Consider the following 25837-nt stretch of genomic DNA (forward strand, 5'->3'; position numbering starts at 1 on the left):
GTATAGTCAAGTAAAAGAATAGCAGCAATAAGCCTGGGGTCCAGAGAGACCTCTGTCACTAAGAAGCTTTGGCAAATTGTGCAAACCCTGTAACTTTATTGACTTCCTCTGTGTGTGTGTGTGTGTGTGTGTGTGTCCAGTCACTCAGTTGTGTTCAACTCTTTGCGACCCCATGAACTGTAGCCTGCCAGGCTCCTCTATCCATGGGGATTCTCCAGGCAAGAATACTCGAGTCGGTTGCCATGCCCTCCTCCAGGGGATCTTCCCAACCCAGGGATCAAACTTAGGTCTCCTGCATTGCAGGCAGATTCTTTACTGACTGAGCCACCAGGGAAGTCCAAGAATACAGGAATCTGTAGCCTATGCTTTCTCCAGGTGATCTTCCCGACCCAGGAATCGAGCCATGATCTCCTGCATTGCAGATGGATTCTTTACCAGCTGAGCTACCAGGGAAGCTCCTTATTGGACCTCAGTTTCTTCATATAGAAAGTGAAGCAGTTACCATAATGTGACAGAGTGTCTTTAAACTGTGAACTTTTACAGTAAATGTTGTCCTGAGGAACTCATCTGGAAAAGTATTTTATAAATTCAAAACTAAATCTAGGAAAATAACAACCAATATATTTAATAAATCTGAATCAAATACACATGTGAGCCTTTTGATAAACACATTTTTTGGCCAACTGTTTCTTTAAGGATTAAGGGAAAGAAATCCTATCCCAAGATAAAGCCAGCAGAGGGCGTTTAGTCCCCAAATCTCTTGCCAAAGAAGTGGTCCAGGTCCCAGTAACACAGAACACAGTGTCCTTGGTTTGCAAACTTGGACTGTTCCACAACGTTTTGTGAAAGGCTACTTATACTATTTACAGTCTTTCAAAGGGATAAATAAATGAGTTGTTTGTAGGAAGTAGCTATACAATATTAGGGTTTTAGGCAAGATATAATTTAAAATATATATATATATATATAGACATTCTTTCCATTGTGTGAACTAAAACTAATTTACTGTAGACTATTTTAGGCAATTATTACACAATCCTTAAAAAAATGTTTACATGTTGTTATAATTTTAGATATTTGATGAATCATAAAATGCCTTTGATCATACTTTCCAAAAAGAACAATCCAAAACAAACTGCATGCATGTGTGATATAATGAAAAAGTTTACCTTTTCTGGAAAAATATTAAGATTAAAAGGAACTGAGAATGGACTTTGCTATCATCTTTTATATGTTGTGAGTTATTTCTAAACTCATTTGAGTGCATCAATTCAAAGACAGAAATTAATCTAATCTCAATAAAGTATACATAAAAGAAAATCATCTAGTCACAGTAAAGAACCATTTTACAAAATTAATATTTAAGTAGAAAAATGATTATGAAAATACGCTCATGCTTTTTGAAAGTATAACTGGATATTACAATTTTAAGCCTAGAAATCAAGATACAATAGATGTGAAACCTAAAGTCTAACTTTCATACCCAAAATTTGCAATGACAATTTGGAAAACTAATCACATTACTTTTAAAGACTTCCACCAGCATTAGGAATTAGGAAGTGTACCAGTTTCCTCAAACTGCTATAGCAAACCATCACAAACTTAGATGGCTTAAACAACAAAAATTCATTGATTCACAGTGTTTGAGGCTGGGAATCTGAAATCAAGGTGTCAGAAGGGGCATATTCTTTCAGAAACCTTCAAGGGAGAGTCACTGCTTGCTGTTTCTAACTTGCAGTGTTTGCCAGCAATTGCATTGGCTTGTACATGAATCAGTTAATTATTTTTTTTTTCAATTGCAAATCCAAAGAAAGATAAATTTATCATACAGGGTCAGATAGTATTCTATAGATATATTTCTTAATTGCAATGTAAATTACATATCTATTAATTGACCAAAATGAATCAAAATTAGAATTGAGGAACAAAGAGAGTTTTGCAGATTTCTCTCTAGAACTTTCAATAAAATTTCCAAACTATCATGAGAGACCCAAGGAGAATTGTTCCTCAGGCTGTGATTATGCTCATTATGCAAAATTCATGGTGAATATGGATGCTTTGGTGTTTCCATTTACATTACCATCTGTATACAACTAAAATAAAGCAGCTTCAAAGTGGAAAATTACCCTTTGCATTGAAACAATCCTGTAGTGGGCGAAAGATATTTCTCTAGAAATTACCCTCTAGAAATGTCTACTACCAGACTCATTTATTTAATATGTTTGTAACTATAGTAAAAATACTAATCATATTTGGGAAAATACTTCTCCCATGTGTGTTTCATTTGTTCTTTTAGTTGCTTATTTTCCAATGAAAAGGATAAACTTTAAAAAGTATACACATATACATGACACTTCAAAGAAAGGAAATTTTTTTCTGAATTTAACACATAAAATCTATAATATAACATATTGTTCAAGTAAATGAACTGTATATATGGCCCAAGTTTTTATATTATTAAACAGAATGTACAACCTTTGTGAAATTTTTCCTTTTAAGATGTTGGCTTATTTAAGAGGGTACTTGGATTCCATCACTGACTTTACATCTTCCTCTTATCAGTACTTGTGACTTTCCTAGAAGCCCTGAGTAGCAGTTCTGTAGAGGTAACCATTTCAAGACTAACTTAGTCAATTTACAGACTAGGACTCAGTTTATAAGTGATCTGTAGAGCTGACTTCCTTACATTTCATCACATTGCTTTGGGAAATGAAAAGACCTTGAAATGAACTTTCTCCTCATACTCCCTCTTTGCAAAAAAATAAATAAATAAATACCCACAGAATACTGAAGCATGCTTATCATAACAGAAGAAAACTTTTATAATTATGTACTTAATAACCCTCATGAAACTTTAATAATCAATGTTATAATAGTTCACACTAGGAACAAAATAATATGCATTATTATAATATCATTTTCAATTAGTTAACAATGAGTCTACCATCTGCCTTGACATTTCTTAGATATTTTGAGAAGAATTATAGTCAAGCCCAGCCAAAACCACATTAAAAACATAAACACAGACCCTGCCTTTACAGAAATCTCTAGAGCTAATTCTACAACCTTCAGAAATCCACTGACAATACTTAATAAAATGTTTGTGATATACAGGGAAATGTATGTGACATGAAGTCCATGGGGTCACGTAGAGTTGGACACGACTTGGTGACTAAACACATACATATATGTGATGTACTTGCGTTATGGAAAGGAAATTGATGAAAAAACATCATTGTCCCTAGACTTCGGGAATTGGTCATATGGTAGTGGAACAAGGACTGCCCTTTATGGAGCTCCATGTAGTTTACAAACTTTATTGAGCCTGTTGTATAAGCTTTATAAGGCAAATACAGTGCAGGAAAACAAATGCAAACAAATAATAAGGTATAGTTAACATTATCTAACACCACACACAAAATTAAACTCAAAATGGATTAAACACGGAAATGTTAAAACTGGGTACTATAAAACTTTAGAGGAAAACATAGGCAGAGCACATAAATCACAGCAATACCTTTTTGAATCCATAAACAAATGGGACCTAGTTAAACTTAAAAAACTTTTGCACATCAAAGGAAATCATAAAACAAAAAGACAACCTATAGAATGGGAGAAAATATTTGCATACGATGAGACCAACAAGAGATTAATTCCTAAAATATGTAAACAGTTCTTATAGCTCAATATCAAAAAAAGAAACAGTCCAATCAAAAAATGGGTAGAAGATCTAAATAGATATTTCTCCAAAGAAGACATTCACATGGCCAAAGGGCACATGCTGCTGCTGCTAAGTCACTTAAGTCATGTCCGCCTCTGTGCCACCCCATAGACGGCAGCCCACCAGGCTCCCCCGTCCCTGGGATTCTCCAGGCAAGAACGCTGGAGTAGGTTGCCACGTCCTTCTCCAATGCATGAAAGTGAAAAGTGAAAGAAGTCACTCAGTCGTGTCCGACTCTTAGCGACCCCATGGACTGCAGCCTACCAGGCTCCTCCATCCATGGGATTTTCCAGGCAAGAGTACTGGAGTGGGGTGCCATTACCTTCTCCGAAAGGGCACATGCAAAGATGCATAATCATGAGACAAATGCAAATCAAAACTACAATGAGGTATATCACCTTACACTAGTCAGAATGGCCATCATCAAAAACTTGAAAAGTTTTTGAAAAGTGCGTGCTGGACAGACGGTGGAGAAAAAGGAACCCTCATACACTGCTGATGGGAATGTAAATGGATACTACCACTATGGAGAACAGTATGGAAGCTCCTTTAAAACCTAAAAGTAGAGCTATCACATGATCCAGCAGTCCCACTCCTGGACACATATCCAGAAAAGATGAAAACTCTACTGGAAAAGACACATGCACCCCAGTGTTCACTGCAGCACTATTTACAACAGCCAAGACTTGGAAGCAGCCTAAATGTCCACTGACAGAGGAATGGATAAAGAGGATGCAGTATATGAATATATACAGGGGAATATTACTCGGTCATAAAAAAAGAATGAAATAATGTCATCTGCAGCAACATGAATGGACCCAGAGATCATCATACTAAGTGAAGTAAGTCAGACAAAAATGAAAGTCGCTCGGTCGTGTCTGACTCTTTGTGACCCCATGGACTATACACAGTCCATGGGATTCTCCAGGCCAGAATACAGGAGTGAGTAGCCTTTCCTTCCTCCAGGGGATCTTCCCAACACAGGAATCAAATCCAGGTCTCCTGCATTGCAGGCAGATTCTTACCAGCTGAGCCACAAAGGAAGCCAGACAAACAATTAACATGTACATCACTTATAACGTGGAATCTAAAACATGATACAAATGACCAAAACAAAAACAGACTCACAGACATAGAAAACAAACTTCTGTTAACAAAGACGAAAGAGATGGGGTGGGAAAGAGGGATAAATTAGGAGTCTGGGTTAACATATACACTACTATATACAAAAGAGATAATCAAGACAGACCTACTAGGAAATAATACTCAATATGTCATAACCTATAATGGGAAAGAATATACACACACACACACCACTGTGCTGTACACCTGAAACTAACACAACATTGTAAATCAACTATTCAATTTTACAAAAATAAAAGGGAAAAAATAAAACAAGTCAGAATTACAAAAATAACAATAATTTAGTTTGTTAAACTGAGAGTTCATAAAAACCTTAAAAAACACATGACATGGTACCTATTTTGTATTTGAGGAAAAGAACACAGAGAGATGAACTAGCTTTCTCAAGATCACATAGCAGAGATCATTTGAAAACACAAGTTTATATGATATGAAAGCTTCCACAGATAAATCTTGCTATACTGCAACATTTTTTAAAAGAGGTATTATTTTATTAGCTGCCTTTTATATTTGCAGGTATTTTCTTATACTGCTGACAAAGAAATCCGAACCGATGACTTGTGCTTAGATGTTTCTAGACTCAATGGACCTGTCATCATGTTAAAATGCCACCATATGAGAGGAAATCAGTTATGGGAGTATGATGCTGAGGTACAGTATTTTCTTAACTTCTTATTTAATGCTAGACTCAGTCATGTATTTCAAATAGTGATCCTTCAAGCTAACTTTCTCGGCATTGAAAGAACTGCACTTGCAAGCACTCATGTTCACAGCTGAAAACATTAGGATGGTATATCACACAAACAGGTTTTTACAGAACTACGCCATTAGTATAAAATATGAATGAGGAAAATAGCCATTTTTATGTGCTTAAAATTTGTTATCACCACAAACATGCTCAACATAAATTAGGTAATGGATGGGCCATGCCCCTCTAAGAGGTTTGCGTGTCCTCTACGAAGATGTGCATACAGGACAATATCAATAATATTTTCAAATGTTAGCTTTTACACTAATGTAATCTGTGATATTTATGCTTCTCAACTTAAAGGAAAAAGAAAAAAGCTACAAGATTAGCATGAATATTCTTTATATTAGTAAATATTTGCAGAATTCAATAAATTATGTACATTCTCAGCTAAGGAGCAATTTACAAGATAGCACATTTTCATAATAGAAGAGAGGGACAGAAAACAATAAAATTACTGTTGGGAATTTATAGCCAGGCAGTGTGTAAAAACCAGATCAACCATCAGATGGAGCTAATAAAAAAGAAATATTTTCCTCTGCATAAGGAAGCTGGAATGGAAACAGCTGCATTTCCTTCAGTTCTCTTTGCTTAGCAAAATTAACTGGTTACCTCTGCTACATTTCCCACATCATTAAATGGTTGGTGACTTATTTAAAGATAAGTAAATTTTATTCTTACAAGATAAATAATACAAGAGAGGTGAATGAATTTCACAAATGCAGTGTTCTATGCAAGCCTGTACTGCTCTGCAGGAGTAACATTTTAAAAAGCAAACTACAGATTGTTGGTATTGTTGATATTTTAACAAGGTCTTCTTTTTAAACACTTTTTGAATGACAATTTAATTTGTAAGATGTTGTAGTTTCTTAAGTGGAATATCAGGAAAACAATGAATTCTGATGTGATTTGAAACTAGTTATGTAGATTTGATATTAGGCTCTAAAATTTATACAAAATTATCAAGCTCCTTACACATCAAATATTTTTCTTCTGGAACATTATTAAAGACAGACACCTTGAATCCTTCTTATATTTCACCAGTGTGTTCCACTTGGATTCTTTTGTCTTCCTAATATGTTATTCATCTTCTCTGTCTGACCACCAAGTTTTTCTCTTCAACTGTTACCATCCATCACCAACCTTCAAGATTGGGTGGGGATTGATGGTATGTACTCCAATAATGGACGTGGATAATTCTGGACCCTGAGCCTCTAACCTCTTCAACAAGAAAAAATACAGATTAAAAGTACAAATAAAGGAGAGACGCTGCAAGTTTTAAAATAAAAGCTTTTGTTGTTCCTTAGTTTTTACTAGGAAACTAGGATTTTATGGGGTTTGTGCTAAAAAACCAACTTCTAGCATATATTAAGGGGGAAATGAATATATATATTTTTTTGTGAGATGAATGAGTATAGAATTTCACAATACCACATTAAATCTTCAAACTTTCTGTAATTTTTGAGTAACAAGGCTTCTAAAGTCATAATTCAAATTCCTTCATATCTAAAATAACTATTGTTTACAATTGTGTATACTTGTTTATCGGAGAAGGCAATGGCACCCCACTCCAGTACTCTTGCCTGGAAAAACCCATGGGCGGAGGAGCCTGGTGGGCTGCAGTCCATGGGTCGCTAAGAGTCAGACATGACTGAGCGACTTCACTTTCACTTTCCACTTTCATGCATTGGAGGAGGAAATGGCAACCCACTCCAGTGTTCTTGCCTGGAGAATCCCAGGGACGGCGGGGCCTGGTGGGCTGCCAGACGTCTATGGGGTTGCACAGAGTCAGACACGACTGAAGCGACTTAGCAGCAGCAGCAGCAGCAGGCTTGTTTATATATTTATCAGCCAGTAGCAAGATTATTGAGGCATTTAGGGATTTTGAAGGAAAGGTTAAAAAAAATTAGGTAGCTTCAGCTAAGATATAGTTTTCTTAGAAATTTACTATTTTGAATACCTAGTAGTTATTCTACTGTAGTATTTTTAGAGCACTGTAATATGAAAGACACATGATAAAGCTTATAATACGCCATAAGTATTGTGAAATGTAATTCACTCATCTTAATAATTATATTCATAGCTTAATTTACTGTTAGTTTTCAAAATTATGATGTTCAACTTCTCTAACTGTAAAATTTTCAATAATACAAATTCTTTTGCCAAATTAAAAAATGTAGAAAACATAATGTAGAGGAGACACATGAAAATAGAATAATTATACAAACAATGTGGTCCACTGGAGAAGGGAATGGCAAACCACTTCAGTATTCTTGCCTAGAGAACCCCATGAACAGTATGAAAAGGCAGAAAGATAGGACACTGAAAGATGAATACCCCAGGTCGGTCAGTGCCCAATATGCTACTGGAAATCAGTGGAGAAATAACTCCAGAAAGAATGAAGGGATGGAGCCAAAGCACAAACAACACCCAGCTGTGAATGGGACTGGTGAAAGAAGCAAGGTCTGATGCTATAAAGACCAATATTGCCTAGGAACCTGGAATGGCAGGTCCATGAGTCAAGGCAAATTGGAAGTGGTCAAACAGGAGATGGCAAGAGTGAACATAGACATTCTAGGTATCAGGGAACCAAAATGGACTGGAATGGGTGAATTTAAATCAGATGACCATTATATCTACTACTGTGGGCAGGAATCCCTTAGAAGAAATGGAATAGCCAACATGGTCAACAAGAGAGTCCAAAATGCAGTACTTGGATGCAATCCCAAGAACGACAGAATGATCTCTCTTTGTTTCCAAGGCAAACCATTCAATATCACAGTAATCCAAGCCTATGCCTCAACCAGTAATGCTGAAGAAGCTGAAGTTGAATGGTTCTATGAAGACCCCCAAGACCTTCTAGAACTAACACCCCAAAGAGATATCCATTTCATTATAGGGGACTGGAGTGCAAAAGTAGGAAGTCAAGAAACACCTGGAGTAACAGGCAAATTTGGCCTTGGAGTATGGAATGAAGCAGGGCAAAGGCTAATAGACTTCTGCCAAGAGAATGCACTGGTCATACCAAATACCCTCTTCCAACAGCACAAGAGAAGACTCTACACATGGACATCACCAGATGGTCAACACCAAAATCAGAATGATTATATTCTTTGCAGCAAAAGATGGAGATGCTCTATATAGTCAGCAAAAACAAGACTGGGAGTTGACTGTGGCTCAGATCATGAACTCCTTATTGCCAAATTCAGACTTAAATTGAAGAAAGTGAGGAAAACCACTAGACCATTCAGGTATGACATAAATCAAATCCCCTATGATTATACAGTGGAAGTGAGAAATAGATTTAAGGGACTAGATCTGATAGAGTGCCTGATGAACTATTGACAGAGGTTCGTGACATTGTACAGGAGACAGGAATAAAGATCATCCCCAAGAAAAAGAAATGCAAAAAAAGCAAAATGGCTGTCTGAGGAGGCCTTACAAATAGCTGTGAAAAGAAGAAAAGCAAAAAGCAAAGGAAAAAAGGAAAGATATACCCATTTGAAACCAGAGGTCCAAAGAATAGCAAGGAGAGATAAGAAAGCCTTCCTCAGCTATCAATGCAAAGAAATAGAGGAAAACAATAGAATGGGAAAGACTAGAACAAGGGAACATTTCATACAAAGATGGGCTAAATAAAGGACAGAAATGGTATGGACCTAACAGAAGCAGAAGATATTAAGAAGAGGTGGCAAGAATACACAGAAGAACTGTACAAAAAAGATCTTCATGACCCAGAAAATCACGATGGTGTGATCACTCACACTCACCTAGGGCCAGACATCCTGGAATGTGAAGTCAAGTGGGCCTTAAAAAGCATCACTACAAACAAAGCTGGTGGCGGTGATGGAAATACAGTTGAGCTATCTCAAATCCTGAAAGATGATGCTGTGAAAATGCTGCACTCAATATGCCAGCAAATTTGGAAAACTCAGCAGTGGCCATAGGACTGGAAAAGGTCAGTTTTCATTCCAATCCCAAAGAAAGGCAATGCCAAAAAATGCTCAAACTACCGCACAATTGCACTCATCTCACATGCTAGTAAAGTAATGCTCAAAATTCTCCAAGCCAGGCTTGAGCAATATGTGAACCATGAATTCCAGATGTTCAAGCTGGTTTTAGAAAAGGCAAAGGAACCAGAGATCAAACTGCCAACATCCGCTGGATCATCGAAAAAGCATGAGAGTTCCAGAAAAACATCTGCTTTATTGACTATGCCAAAGCCTTTCACTGTGTGGATCACAATAAACTGTGGAAAATTCTGAAAGAGATGGGAATACCAGACCACTGGACCTGCCTCTTGAGAAACCTGTATGCAGGGCAGGAAGCAACAGTTAGAACTGGACATGGAACAACAGATTGTTTTTAAATAGGAAAAGGAGTATGTCAAGGCTGTATATTGTCACCCTGCTTATTTAACTTATATGCAGAGTACATCATGAGAAATGCTGGGCTGGAAGAAGCCCAAGCTGGAATCAAGATTGCCGGGAGAAATATCAATACCCTCAGATATGCAGATGACACCACCCTTATGGCAGAAAGTGAAGAGGAACTAAAAAGCCTCTTGATGAAGGTGAAAGAGGAGAGTGAAAAAGTTGGCTTACAGCTCAACATTCAGAAAATGAAGATCATGGCATCTTGTCCCATCACTTCATGGCAAACAGATGGGGAAACAGTGGAAACAGTGTCAGACTTTATTTTTCTGGTCTCCAAAATCACTGAAGATGGTGACTGCAGCCATGAAATCAAAAGACGCTTACTCCTTGGAAGAAAAGTTATGACCAACCTAGATAGCATATTCAAAAGCAGAGACATTACTTTGCCAACAAAGGTCCGTCTAGTCAAGGCTATGGTTTTTCCAGTGGTCATGTATGGATGCGAGAGTTGGACTGTGAAGAAAGCTGAGCGCCGAAGAATTGATGCTTTTGAACTGTGGTGTTGGAGAAGACTTTTGAGAGTCCCTCGGACTGCAAGGAGATCCAACCAGTCCATGCTAAAGGAGATCAGCCCTGGGTGTTCTTTGAAGGAATGATGCTAAAGCTGAAACTCCAGCACTTTGGCCACCTCATGCGAAGAGTTGACTCATTGGAAAAGACTCTGATGCTGGGAGGGATTGGGGGCAGGAGGAGAAGGGGACGACAGAGGATGAGATGGCTGGATTGCATCACTGACTTGATGGACGTGAATCTGAGTGAACTCTGGCAGTTGGTGATGGACAGGGAGGCCTGTGCTGCGATTCATGGGGTCTCAAAGAGTCAGACACGTTTTGAGTGACTGAACCGAACTGAACTGAATTTTATCTATTGTCTCATGCAATTCTTACAATAGTCGTAAAAGATAATATTATTATTATTTGTATTTTTCACATCAATAAAACAAAGCTTAATGTGGTTTAAATTCCTTACCTAAATGTGTACAGCACAAGTTTCTGGCACTAAATTTAGCCATCTTTCCACTACACTCCACTGCTTCCTGACTGATGTTCTTGACACAGGCCGGGACCCGAGACCCTTTGCTGCAGTGGTGTAATAATGATTGCACCTAGACAAATGTCTCCTCCAGCTACAAATTACAAAGAAACTGTAAGGGACTAGAAACAACTGCACGCATTCATAGCTGGGGCAAATTATGGACCACAAACGCAACGGCCACCTCTGTACAGCCTGGAACAAAAGCACACCCTTACCCTTATCCCATGTAAGGAAAAATCTCACCCCTATCCCCCAGGAGGTCACAGAAGAGAGTGAAAACAAGTAACTGTTTTCCTTTCTTGCTCTCTGGTGGGGGGATCTTTGTATGAGATGAAGATAGGGATGTGTCCAAGGGTCAGGCTAGAGGGGTGGCTTAGGTGTTTTGCCCATCCCTTTGGTGGTATTATGCAGGGGGCATTGGTAGTACCCTGCTTTTGCTCCCTGTTTTTTGGTCTTTTTGTATCTTTTTGTTCATTATTTACCCCAACTGTGCCTGTATGCAGTTCTATTTTTAGTTCCTTAATCTGTAGCTCTGGAAAATCCCATGGACGGAGGAGCCTGGTAGGCTTCAGTCCACGGGGTCGCTGAGTCGGACACGACTGAGCGACTTCACTTTCACTTTTCATTTGCATGCATTGGAGAAAGAAATGGCAACCCACTCCAGTGTTCTTGCCTGGAGAATCCCAGGGATGGCGGAGCCTGGTGGGCTGCCGTCTATGGGGTCGCACAGAGTTGGGCATGACTGACATGACTTAGCAGGAGCAGAAGCAATCTGTAGCTCAAGGAAATGTCTGTCCAGGTGCAAGCACTACAGCAAAGGGTCCCAGGTCCCAGCATGTCTGGATCTGATAAGCTATCTGTACAGTATTACAAATGAAAGAAATGGTTAAATATTATCAATTATTTTGGTACCAAATTGTATTCACACAGAATTCCTTATTTCCTAAATAATGAGAAAGATGTACTGCAGTTAAATATGGTCTGTTTAGATAAATGGTAAGTCGTAAGACTATTTTGTCAATGTGGTCTGACTGTTTACAAATTTTAGCCATACATACTCATAATATAATTAATATCTAATTGTTTCACCTTTTATTTGAGTTAAACTAAAGCACATGTTGGTAATAAATACATATCTTTGGCCAACTTTGATTTGAAATACAGAGTTTCCCACTTTCTTAATTAAATATTTCTTAAACAGCACAACCATGAAATTAATTCAGTACCACTTTATACCTGGCCAGATGTGTTCATTTTGGGGGCAACCAAAGCATCATCAGCACAACTGAAAGATCCCCACCTGGTCCAGAACTCTTGAATAAATTACTTGAACACTTTGGTGTAACAAAAGCCCACTGCCACAAAGTTAAAAGAAAAAAGACTAAATTTCATCTCCTTGAAATATTTTAAAGATTACTGTTATAAAGGTCTGTCATCCATCCATTCTCTTATTCAGGTTTTCTTATATTATCCTATTTTGTTGCAACTGTGTTCCAATCCATTTGAAATTTACATTTTACTGCAATAAGTGCACATAGTAACATTTCTTTTTGAACATCCAGGCTGCTACATACAGTGTGAGAATCTAATTTTAGAACAGAACACTTATGTTCCACAAACACTGTGCAACAAAGAAAAAAAGGAAACAAAATATGAAGCTAAAAATAAGTCTCGTGTCTCATGTGACTGAGCAAATTGACTGAGAAAATATTTGTTATGAATTTGATATCCATCTGTATCAAATGTTTCTCAGAGTCACAATATCAGGAATTTTCTTTAGTAGGTTAAATATGTGGGATTATAATTACTGAAATTACAGAAGCTTATATTTAGATTTTTAACACTCCTCTTTTATTTACCTTTATCAGAAAGCAGGTAAATGGGAATATAATTTCAAGGTAAGTCATCTATAGTTGCCAACCCAGCCAATTCCCTGAGTAGCATTCCTAATAAAAATAGTGGCTTGATTTACTTTTTGAAAGCTGTGTGTATCAGACATGTATTATATTTCCATAGTTCTACTGACCCATAGCTGTGATTTACATATTATTAGAAACAATTAGTGAATAGGAATTTCAGTAGTTTAGTATTTAGTTCTTGCTTGTTAAATACTCTTACAGACTTGTTTAATACTCATATTCTATTCTAACAAGTGCACAGATCACTTTATTGGGAGATCATACTTAATATTCTGAATAAGAACTTTACTATATTAATATTTAAATAATCTTTATTCTGTACTTGATCAATAGGGGAAATCCTATTGCTTTTGCTATTAAATTAAATATCTATAATAGTCCAAGTTTATTCTTATTTTATCATTATATATAGCAATAATTATTTTCATTTCAAACTTTTAGTATCGCATCTTTTAAACTGACACCTGTATGGCTGGTTTTCAATCAACCATGCAGTCACTTCTATTTGTGCATTAAAATATCAAATTTTTTACTAGGTGCTTTTTAATCCAAAGGTACAAAGGTATTACCTAATTTTATGATTCATATTTTGTCACCAAAATTGTTTCCCTTGCCTGAGTCCAGTTGACTTTCAGCTCTAATTGTATCTTTACAATCTTTAAAGGGGTAAAGTTGAAAATACTCCATGACACAGCTTGTAGTAAATAGCAAAATAATGTTTAAAGACAGGAATTAATACTTTTCTTATGTATCTTAAAATAGTATGACTGAAATTTTGTAAATTTTAGGAAATAATTTTCCATACTTCAGTAAAGAATAAGTAATACTATATTATAAACAAAAAACAATATTCTTAGGGTTCATATTTCCCTGTTCTAGTGAATATTTTAAATAATGCCATGCAAAATGATATTTGGCAGTATGCTGCTTGTCAGCCTGTATGTCATATTGCCTTCAAAACTGAGTTAATATGACAGTTTCCTAAAGTTGTCAGAGGCATTTGTAATAAATATGACAAGGGCTGGTACGCTTAAAAGGAGTATTTAAAAGAAAATATGTACACCCAATATAAAAATATCCACAGTCCTGTATAAAGAGCATAGGCAAAATAAAAATTAACCAATGAAAATGAAAAAGAAGTTATTTTAAATAAATATGAAAAACCATTAAATAACTATATAAAGTCATTTCATATGTGTTCTTTTATCCATATCATTCTTTATCCTGGCCATATGTCAAGAAATGTTTATAGTGGCAACACAGTACTGATGCAGATGCAGTTAAACCAATACAAATACAGTATTCTGACATACAGTAAGCACAATAAAGCTGCTGCTATTATTACAAAATAATTATTATAGATGTTTAATAGAATTTTTATTTTGCTAATACATATTAAAATGTTCATATCTTTTGATCTTGGGATTTCAAGAAATGAGATACACGTGGAGAGAGATGTTCAGAGATGTCTATCCCGGCATTCCTCCTAGTAGCTCCAAAGTGCATATCCCCAATGGACAGTTAAATGATTTTTGGCAAGATCCTTTGTAGAAATTATTTTTTAGGTTTTTAGAATATTTAATTTTAAAAATGATGCCCAGAATATAAAGTGAGGCCTATTTAACTAGATGAGCTCAATTACATAAAAGTGATTAAAATTACTAGAAAAAAATATTAACAATTGGTACCTCTTCTATACAGAATACTAAGGAAAAAAATACTTGTTTTTCCAAACAAATGAAGGCACTAAATGTTTTATGTATTTTTTTTAATGAAAAATAACTTATCTCAAAGGGATTATTTCAGATTTCAAATTTCCTCTGGTTAACGTTTTGTCTGAAGTACCTAGAGAAAAATAATTCACTTAATGCTAAGAGCATTTTATTGCTGGGATGAACGCTAAGCATATAATATTTTCTATCCAAAATAAACTTTTTTCTCAAATGTTTCACCATTTGATCTCAGGCTTTTCTCCATATTCTCAGTCTTATCTCCAGTTACTCCTACTGAAGGGATGTAGCTCAAAGTTCCATGAATGCAATTAGTGTGATGTGTGCTTTCCGTGTTTACCCAGTAGAAATTATATATTGCTGAGAATGACTGATTTATTACTGCCTTTGTACTTGATTTTTGTCATTATTCATTATTTTCTTTGTCAAACAGACCCACACTCTTCTTCACATAATCACCCAGTCCTGTCTCTCAGTAAGCAAAGTAGCTGATGGCTCCCAACAGCCCGCTGTGGAAATATGTAATGATAGCCCTTTGCAAAAATGGCTTCTAAGAAACTATACAAGAATGGAAATTTTTAGAAATATTTTTAAGAATTCTACTGATTACTTTCTCAAATAATTTTGGAGGTTTGTATTGCAGACTTTATAAAATTTTAGTGTTTGTGTTATGCTCTGTATTGAATCTAAACTTACTTCTTTAAAATGTGTTTTAAAAATTTTTATGTGGTATTTCTCCATGGAGCTATTCTTCATCTTTAGGTGCTCATTACTTTGGTGGCTGCATATATTAAGTGGTATTTGCTTATTATCAATAGGTATTTTCCAGTTTTTTCCATATTTCAAATATATATAAGCATAAGTGATGGAATTACATTGTAGCATATAAGTTCTTTTTAGGCCAACTATACCCATGTCTATATGACAAGAGATTTTGTATTACAGCTGGGGGAAAAAAAAACAATAAAAAAACTAACATAGCCAAACATTGTTTTTAGAAGGCTACAATTATTAAATTTTGTTAATCTTTATTCAGATACATTGTGTGAAAATATAACATATCTTTTCTAAAGTTTACTATTTTAACTGGAAACTTAAATGCATTGTTGAAGACTAATTTTCAAAACCTTTATGAAGTAAATTATTTCTAAGCACTTTCTGTGGTTACTTAAGTGATGTAATAATAAAAGCTTTTAAGAACTGTACTTCCATTTCTGACTTGTGTGATTGTGAATATCTTCACAGTAGGCAATAATATAAACCATTATTCAGTTTAAGTCAAAAAACTGGTATGGCATTCTTGTAAAGAGTACAAATATGTACCTGTCCTGGTTCTTGATTTTAAGGGGATTACTGTACTGTAAAAAAAACCTATCATAATGTCCAATTCTTCCCTATGAGAACATATAGGAAGTCAGGGAGTTGGTCTGGTTCAGATTAATAATAAAAGGTTGATAGTAGAAGACACAATTGAGCTTGGAATATTTGTGACAAGATTGGAAATGAAGCATGGAGAGGAAAGGAGAAGAAAGAAGGGGTGTTGTTTAGATTAGGCTTACACTTGAGACAAGGGCATTCCAAACATATATTGGAAAGCTGGAAAAGTCTGGACTTTTTGCACAAAGAGAACTTTTATACAAGGCAATTTGCATTGATTATCTTCATTTGTTTTCAAAGGAACAATGGAAAGTGCAATAATGCCCATCAAGTGGTCTTCTCAGATTTAACTATTTAGTCTCACAAGTCAACTTACAGAATGCAAGGGCAGAAACCACACATTGGTTCTCAGACTCTGCAAAAGTTCCATAGCAGTTTATATACTCCTATGAGAGCAAGCTTCTCCACAGGTGATAGTCCTGAGCAAGGGCATGAGAGTCACATCAAGCAGCTGTGGAAAACTACCCTGGTGTAATAGCCTATGCCTCAAAAGAGACAATATCTCTAACAGCTGCCCAAAACGCAAGGGAATATGCAAAAGTACACTTTGCACTTAGAAAAGCCCACTGCTTGGCTTCCTGTCAGGTATTATAATGCAGTTTATCAGATGAAGATGCAGTAAATCAATCAAAGGTCATGTTTACCATAACTATGCCTTTAAACATATTATAGTTAACAATTTTACCCTTATCGGGTTGGCAGGAGATCACAGATAGTTGACTAAAGGTCAGATTTTTTAAGCAGTAGGGAAAACAGCATTTACATATATATATATATATATAGTAAGTATAATTTTATATACTTACTATATATAGTAAGTATAACTAAGCATCTGAAGGAATCTAAGTCTTCAGAATGATTTAGTAGCTTGCCCAAATCTTCATAGCTAGTAACTTGGGGAGCAGAAATTCACATTTATGGCTATCTACCCCTAAAATGACTGATCTTTCTACCCCACTACACCGAAAAGGAGAATACTTTCCTTGGTTGGTTGTTATCTTAACAGCAGTGGCTTCTGACTACTAACGAATTCCTTCAAAAAAATTTTTTAAAGAATACTGTTTTAAAAATTATCATTATATGTGTAGTTGACAATACACATTCAATCTAATCCTTAAAGTCATATACATGTTTTTTAAAAGATCTAATAGAAGCATACAAGGGTAAGTGGCTTTTTTGGAAAAGGACATACATACACAAAGGACCTCAGGTATGTAACAAAAATGAAAAGTATTTTGTTGATTTTTAACTGGAATTTTCTAAAAACAATGCTTTTGTTTTGTATCTTTTTTCAATCTGGCTATTGGTTCATAAACCAACAACATAATTTCTGATATTATAAGCATAAATCAGCTATCTTCTTGCCTATCTTTGGCCATTTCTTCTTTTGTCTGTTTTTCAATATAAATGGCCTTCATGTATTGAAAAGAGCAACAACAAAGGCCAAAGTTTTCAAATCTTCTTCACATCTAATAGCCTTGCTCTTTTAATTTCCTGCTTGTTGTCTATAGCATCCTTTACCACAAGCTTATTTTCCATTCTATCTTTTCTCAGGACAGTGCAGTCCAGGGTGTTTGTAGTCCTAATCCAAAACAAACAGTAAATGTCTGGGCAGTGTTTCTCTCCCACTTTTGTGTGTGTGTGTGTGTGTGTGTGTGTGTGCGTGCGCATGCCCCCTGCATTTTTTATCTTCCAACTTTCAATATAATATCAAGAGCCCGTACTAAGTTGCTTCAGTCATGTCTGACTATGTGACCCTATGGACTGTAGCCTACCAGGCTCCTCTGTCCATGGGATTCTCGGTGCAAGAATACTGGAGTGGGCTGCCATGCCCTCTTCACGAAAAGAAAGGGGATCTTCCTGACCCAGGGATTGAACCCACAGCTCTCATGTCTCCTGCATTGACAGTCTACCAGTTTACCACTAGCACCATTGGGAAGCCCATCAAGAGTCCACCCCCCCAAAAAAAAGTGTTTGTCTGCCTTTAATTTCGGTAATTTGCAACAAAAGTATTTGGCATGTTTTTTTCAAGATACATTTGCAAATCACCTTCCATATTCAAACATACCTCTTCTGGCTGGGGAATTTTTCATATAGTATGGTTCTAGACCAACTGAGCAGAACAGTATATGATATTGTATATAATTAGTGCATAAATTATTATGTATGTAAAGCCTTGTGTACTTAAAATGTTTATCTTAAAAGTTCAAAACTATGACGTAAAAATGTAAATATGAACTCAAAAGAGATGTAATGACTGGTTAACATGATGAAATTATTGGAATTACATTTTAGCATTTGGGTACTGAGAAGATGCTTATTAATAGATATTATTATGAAAATATATAGATATAATATTTTAAAATATATGTCCATCACATTTTTATTTGATGTTGGTATTTAAGATCCCTAAAAAGGCAAACTAAATATGATGATCACACTATCAAGTAAGACAGATCTTTGTTGCCATGATAATTACTCACCTATAATGAATGTCTCACAATCAGACACACTATGGCTTATACAGTATTTTGAAATGGGAACATTTCTTGAAGTTTTGAGTCCCAGCAGTTACATCTCTTTGCATGTTTGCCAAATGGTTACTAAATAACACATGCCTAAGAAAACTAAGATTCTGTAAAAGACTGTTAATATTTGCACTCTTCAACTGGACTCTGAACTCACAAATAGGTTCTTTGCAAAGGAGTCTGAATTCTTGGCAGTGCAGGATAAATATCAGCCAATTTCTTTAACCATCTGCAAATAAAGGTGTATTAGACAATGATGAAATCGTAACAATGAAAGTTGTATAATAATTAACTCAGAGCCACCTGTGCACAGCTCCTTTTACAAACATCAGCACAATGCTTATACCAAAAGATCATAAAAGATATTTTAGAGAGTAGATTTAATCTGATGAGCTAGTGCAGTTTAACATAAAACATGTTGCACTGATTATTGGTTATCTTTTACAGAGACTCACCTTGAGACATGTTAACAGTAATCAATGTCTAGATGAACCTTCTGAAGACGACAAAATGGTGCCTACCATGCAGGACTGTAGTGGAACCAGATCTCAACAATGGCTGCTAAGGAACATGACTCTGGGGGCCTGAAGACCATCTCCCCTAAGCCATCAAAGTGTCTACACTTATGTTTTTCCATTATTTCAATTAGGGAAAAATATTAACTTTGTTGAATTGAAAGTTTTAAAATCCTTTTAGTATTCTAAAACAGTTGTTTATAATTCATTTTTAGGAATGTTTGCTTACTTCCCTACTAAAATTTGTATCTGATTAAAAAGCACATAAAAAGAATAAATAACAGCAAACTGTTATTAAACATCAGAACAGTGTGAAAAACAAATTGTGTTTGCTTTAAAAAAAAATTGCCATGATGTCACAGAATTAGTTTGGGGGTGGGGTTACTTTTCTTGTCATAATGTGGCGAGAGAGACAATGTAAATGCCTTATAAGGTAAATTCATTATGAAATTTCATAAACTCTGTTTCTACTGGACCTTCACGAAAACATGCTGAATTTCTGTCAACATCAAGTACATACACTGAATTATTTCTGAGCAATGAAAATTCACTGTACAAAAATCAGTTCTAAATTTTGTACCAGGAAAAAAAATTAGATATTGACATCTCATAAGGTCTTATTACAACATCACATTTAAACAAAAAAGAGAAGGAGAATATGAAAATTCAATTTAAACTACATGAAATCAGAAGAAACCAGCTAGGCATTGAGGGGAGCAAAATGAAGTTAAAAGGCAATAGCTTAAACATTTGAAAAGATACTCTGTTGGGTTGCAATCATTTCTAAGGCAGGCTAAGTGTAATAATCAGCTTGGTCCCAGAACTGATGTGGGAAACTCAATCTTTAACCACTCTATTTCATAAACTGTATAGTTCTTCTTCTCTTCAGACACTGTGACTTGTCACCTAGGCTACACAGAATTGTAGGTGAAGGGTAAAATATTAGCCTTAATATTTGATTCTTAGGCATTTAGGATTTTGGTTAAGTTACTAAAATCAATTTATTTTATATTAAAAAATAATGCATTAATATCAGAATTTCATTGCTGTGCCAGAATATCTAAAGTTTTAATCACTGGGAGAATGAACTCAATATATACCAATTAAACTTTTAATTGAAATGCCATAAATTATGTCTCAAGGAACACAATCATAATTAAGCTACCTTCACATGTTATTTTTCCATCTTAAAACACTTTGTGTTCAAAATACATAAGTAGAAGATAAGAAAAAGTAGAAAAATCTGTGACACCATTTGATACAATTTGAAACACCTATAAAGTTGCTCTACATATGTATTTTATTTACTGTAAATGTACTCAGCAGCTAAGAGAAATTTGGGGTAGGGGTTTGTAGGGGAAATGGAAGAAGTGACCTCCAGAGTAGAGGATGTCACGTCTTTGACTCTCATCACTTCTTAAAAGGCTCTAATAGAAAATATTAATCAGTTTGATCAGGTTGACTACAGGTTGACTCCCCCCGCCCACCGCCCCACACACAAACACACAAACACACAAACAAGCACTGCTTTATAATGACAAGGAGTACAGTTTCTAAAGGCTAGTAAAATCATGTATGATTTTCTTAGCCAACATTTCTAATCTTTTGGCTTTAAACTGCTAAAATTCTAAGAATTTTACCAAGAGCACTTCAGGTTTACTCTTTAAAGTAGAGACACCCCTTATCTGGAAGTCTCTGGGAATATCTAAATTTTTTTCCCATCTTTAAGACCCTTTGTGTTCAAAATACATAAGAAGAATATACTAAAAGAAAAATCCATGAAATTTGTGCTAAGTTTTCCATTTATTTTTTAAATTTATTTATTTTTAATTGAAGGACAATTGCTTTACAGTATTGGTTCTACCAAACTTTAAATTTATTTAATTATAAATTATAAGTAAAATTTTAATGTTGGGGCATTTTTTTCTGGTGAGTGAATCGACTGCTTACAGCAAACTTCTAAGGAAGTTGGGACTCCTAAGAGCTAGCTAAACACTGAATTAAATTGATATGATAGTGACCTCACAAGTCAACTGAGATTTGACTTAACAATCACATTTTCCATTTTAACTTCTCTTGTTTTCCTCTTGCCCTGACTAAAATATGATAAAATGTCCCTGCACAGCATTCCTACTTAAACCTAAAAAGCTTAAACACTCAAGGACTCTTATACAATTTGTTTCCCTTATTATGGATTTGTCAATCAAAAAGCATATGTTATCTATCAAAGAGTCAATGACAAGTTTTCAAAAATACAGCTATGTCACTAAAACTGAATTTGACATACTTCAGAAGCATTTGAAGTATTTGAAAGTTGTTATGGTCTTAGCAAAAATACAGGAAATACGAAAACTGCCTGAGCTTGAATGCCAAAGAAGAAATTTCAAAGAATTCTCAGATGGTTTCAGCACATGCTACTGGAGTATCCAACAAACAAACAAAAAAATAATACAAAATATCACAAACCACCAAAAACCAATGACTAATTAAATTTTCATTTCAAAAATATTTATTGTATTAAATACAGAAAAATCAGGAGTGGATTCACAGTGCATTAATCTAATATACTCTTTGTCTATGCTGCTGCTGCTGCTGCTAAGTCGCTTCAGTCGTGTCTGACTCTGTGCGACCCCAGAGACGGCAGCCCACCAGGCTCCCCCGTCCCTGGGATTCTCCAGGCAAGAATACTGGAGTGGGTTGCCATTTCCTTCTCCAATGCATGAAAGTGAAAAGTGAAAGAAGTCGCTCAGTTGTGCCCAACTCCTAGCGACCCCCTGGACTGCAGCCTACCAGGCTCCTCCATCCATGGGATTTTCCAAGCAAGAGCACTGGAGTGGGGTTATGGAACTAGACTAATATATATTTTAATATATTATTTTCCTCATCTGAGAAAATTATTTTAATAATTTTATTTTAATTATTTTAATTTTCCTCATCTGAGGTCTTGTGCATTGAAGATAATGTCAACTCCAGGATTCCAGTGGACAGAGAAGCCTGGCAGGCTACTGTCCATGGAGTCGTACAGAGTCAGTCACGACTAAACAACTAACATTTTCACTTCACTTTTCAGGCTTCCAGATATTCAGATCAAAAACCTAGAGTCACTTTCGACTCCTCTATTTCTCTCTCAACTTTGATTCAGCAAATTTCCTTGATTTTGTACTTGAAACATAACCAATGAATTGCTACCATATCCACTGTATCACTAACTCTAACCTTCAAAATTGCAGTATGCATATAATTTTGTTCCTGAATTTCCCAGTCCTTGTCCCAATAGTCTTTTTTCAATACAACAGTCATAGTGAAGTGAAAGTCGCTCAGTCGTGCCTGACTCTTTCCGACCCCATGGACTATACAGTTCATGGAATTCTCCAGGCCAGAATACTGGACTGGGTAGTCCTTCCCTCCTTGAGGGGATCTTCACAACCCAGAGATCCCAGGGATAGAACTCAGGGATTGAACTGCACTGCAGGTGGATTCTTTACCAGCTGAGCCACCAGGGAAGTCCACGACAGCCATAGTCATTCTGTTAAACATAAATTTGATTGTTTCACTTCTCTGCTCACAACCCCACTATGACTTCATGTTTCTTCAACCAAACTTCTTACAGTGGCCCTTAGGGTCCTTCATGGATGATATCCCTCTTCACTGTGATATCCTGGGTAGAGTTCTTGGTACATAGTAAATATTCTTTAAACATTTACTGAATTAATGAATTGAAGAATGTGTGTTAAGGTTGCTAAGTGCTACTGTATCATATATTTTGCATATGATTTTAAGCATTAAAGTCTAGTAATATATTTAGACAGGATTTCTATAACTGTATCTAAATATAATTTTCTTCCTAACATTCTTCATATTCATGTATGGACTATATTCTGTTCTCTATGAACAAATGCCCTGCCTTATGGAAATGAAATATCACATTTTATAAAAATACTGCTATAAGTTGCTCTATTAAGATAAAATAATTTTTATTTTTTAACTGTGTTCAATGGACATTTGAAAGCATAGGCTTTTATTTACAGAGGGAAGAGGGAAGACATAATTCTCATAAGAACCTATCATAATTCTCATAATTCTCTTAAGAAATAGGTATTTTCATGATTTCACAGGAGCAATTATTTTCTATGGGCAAGTCTATGAACAAAACACAGTTACAGAAACTTTGAAAGGACTCTATAGATTACCTATTCTTAGTTTACCACTGACAGATAATAAGCCTGAAACACAGATGTGAAATGTGGTTTGTCTGAAGATTATATAGCTATAAGCAGCGTTGCAGGCCTCATCATTGTTAACATAACCTAGAATACTGTCTTCAATTTAAAAGCACTCAAAAAAAGAAGGCACAATAATGAGAAAAATGTCTTTCTTAAACATTTTGTGATAAGTACACTGATTCTTTAGATATATAAATACTACCTTTCATACATAAATAAGATTAGTTCTATAAAATACTACTGCAAAAAATAAATAAAGGCCACATATAGGCCTGCAGGAAAAATAAAGAGATTAGCAGGAAACAGCATTATTACAGAACATTCTAGTATTATTGGACAATAACACCTCAAAAAAGAATCCTCCCCCCTCACTTCTATTTTCCTTATAATTATATTCAAGGTGAAAGTAAGATTGGCCTACAGCTTATATAGAATTGTAAGAAGTAGAAAGTAAGACTGGCCTACAGCTTTCATCTATTAGAGGGACCATTGGAGTAAGTTGTAGGTTACACAGCTTGAAAGACTGCAGTGTAATCACCAGAAACTTGTAAGCATCCCAGTAGGAGCTCTATGGACTGTAGTAAACACAACCCACAATTTAATTTTGCCATGGTGCTTAGAAATAACCTAATACTAAATAAAGGGGAAAAGTAAGAGAGAAAAGAATACAACAAAAAAACAACACCTTTTTTCACCTTTTTTTTTTTTAATCTTTAGGTGGGAGGCTAAGAACATAGTACAGATTGGTTCCAAAAAACTAAAAATTTTGGCTATCCCCTACACTGTTTTCATGACTTGTGAAATGATGATCTGATCACAACCATTTTATTTGCAACTTACTTACAAATGCTAAATCTAGTCTCAGAGGAGGCAAAATTTGTATGCATTCCTAAGATATAAAGCATACTGACTTAATAAATATGAGGAATTCAGGAAATTCAAGATCTTAATGGATGGATCATCATCTGCAATCTATCGTTATGCATAGCTGATATCTACAAATCTTGAATAAATTTCCAATCAGTTGGTCAGCAGAAATTCAGTTAAAACTATGTTTCAGGATTCAGCCACTCCCCACCATTTTTTCCCATTTTTCCTCAATATGTCAAAATATGGAATCGATAAAGTCAGCTGCTAAGGGGACGGCAGAGGATGAGATGGCTGCATGGCATCACTGACTCGATGGACATGAGTGAACTCCGGTAGTTGGTGATGGACAGGGAGGCCTGGCGTGCTACGATTCATGGGACTGCAAAGAGTCGGACACGACTGAGCGACTGAACTGACTGAACTGAACTGATTCTGTAAAGCACACAAACACATCTGGTGTGACACACACTATGTTCAAGCTACTACTAGGTATAAGGTATGAATTTAAGCTACTGAATGAACACCAGCAATGTGTTTTAAATAGTTTGTCTAAATTTGCGTCCAACTTTTCCTTTATATTATTCAATAAATTCTAAAGGCAATTTTAATTGTATTTGTTTTATAAAAAATCCTTCTGAAATACTAGTTATGCAGGACAGCTTCTCTGTTAACTATCTTTTAAGATAAAGACAACTTCCACGATATTTATTTCATCATTATATAAAGTTACCATTTTGCTTTTGTTTTTGGCTAGGTAGAATGAATCACTTAATATTAGGTTTTTAATGAGTATGAAAAAGGATGGGAAATTAGATGACTAAGGCTATATCTATAATGGTTAAAAAATGAGATGTTCCTCATGCTTTTAATTTGGGGTAAAAATGAATGTAAGCTTTGTTTCAGTTGTACTTTCAGCTAAAAATAGCACAAGTGGGAAAAAAGGACTCGATGATTTTTTTGGAGCTTTTGCTTTTTCAGTAGGTGTAGCCAGAGCTAAGGAGAAATAATTTCAAAACTGTTTTAGATATATGGTTACCACACAGTTCTTTAACATTTATAAAAGTAGGCTGTGCATCAAGAATTGTAAATTTCAATAATACACAAAAGAAATACACATTTCAAATACTGTAACCATTAATAAAAGGTATACTTGTTCCTTTTCTATAACTTTCAACATTCATATATTTTTGTAGAATTAAAATATACCAATTTAGTTTTCCTTTGCTATATATTGTCTTTTTTAAAAAAACTTTTGTTAGCATTTAAACTAGACAAATAATCTCAGTATTTTAAGCTTATGTTCCATTTTGTAGATTATTTAAATAAATAGCACATGCTTAATATGGATATCTCTTGGCAGTAAGAAAATATTGTGGTCCCGAAACAATTCTGATACCAAAAATATATAAAATAGAAACAGTAAAATATGCATGATTTTTTAATTTATAATTTTATTTAAAACTAGTTCTTTCTGTTTTATAAAAATGATTTGAAGCAGAAAAGTTAAAATGTTTGCTATTATGAAAATTATT

General features: G+C 35.3%; 1 protein-coding gene and 1 long non-coding RNA gene across 21 annotated transcripts in view; one reads left to right on the forward strand and one right to left on the reverse strand.

Annotated features, from left to right (window-relative positions):
* Positions 1–19535, forward strand: part of GALNT13 (polypeptide N-acetylgalactosaminyltransferase 13) — a 943716-nt gene extending 924181 nt beyond the window's left edge. For 13 of the 20 annotated variants that reach the window (XR_015151979.1, XM_086368825.1, XM_086368835.1 and 10 more), the window contains 3 exons: positions 5381–5515; positions 15166–15362; positions 19145–19535. Coding sequence is in view for 17 of the 20 variants with exons in the window: in XM_086368825.1 (XP_086224951.1) it covers positions 5381–5515; positions 15166–15354 (324 nt within the window). In the remaining 3 variants the exon portion in view is untranslated. The remainder of the gene's footprint in view (positions 1–5380; positions 5516–15165; positions 15363–19144) is intronic. The other 7 variants (XR_015151977.1, XR_015151981.1, XM_086368993.1 and 4 more) reach the window with 2 other exon arrangements.
* Positions 1–25837, reverse strand: part of LOC147378365 (uncharacterized) — a 137238-nt gene that overhangs the window by 22334 nt on the left and 89067 nt on the right. The gene's annotated exons all lie outside the window — the stretch shown is intronic.

The sequence above is a fragment of the Bos grunniens genome, chromosome 2 (assembly GCF_055505025.1).
Source record: "Bos grunniens cultivar Pamir isolate PY7600 chromosome 2, Bosgru_T2T1.0, whole genome shotgun sequence".
In the NCBI taxonomy this organism is placed as follows: Eukaryota; Metazoa; Chordata; class Mammalia; order Artiodactyla; family Bovidae; genus Bos; species Bos grunniens.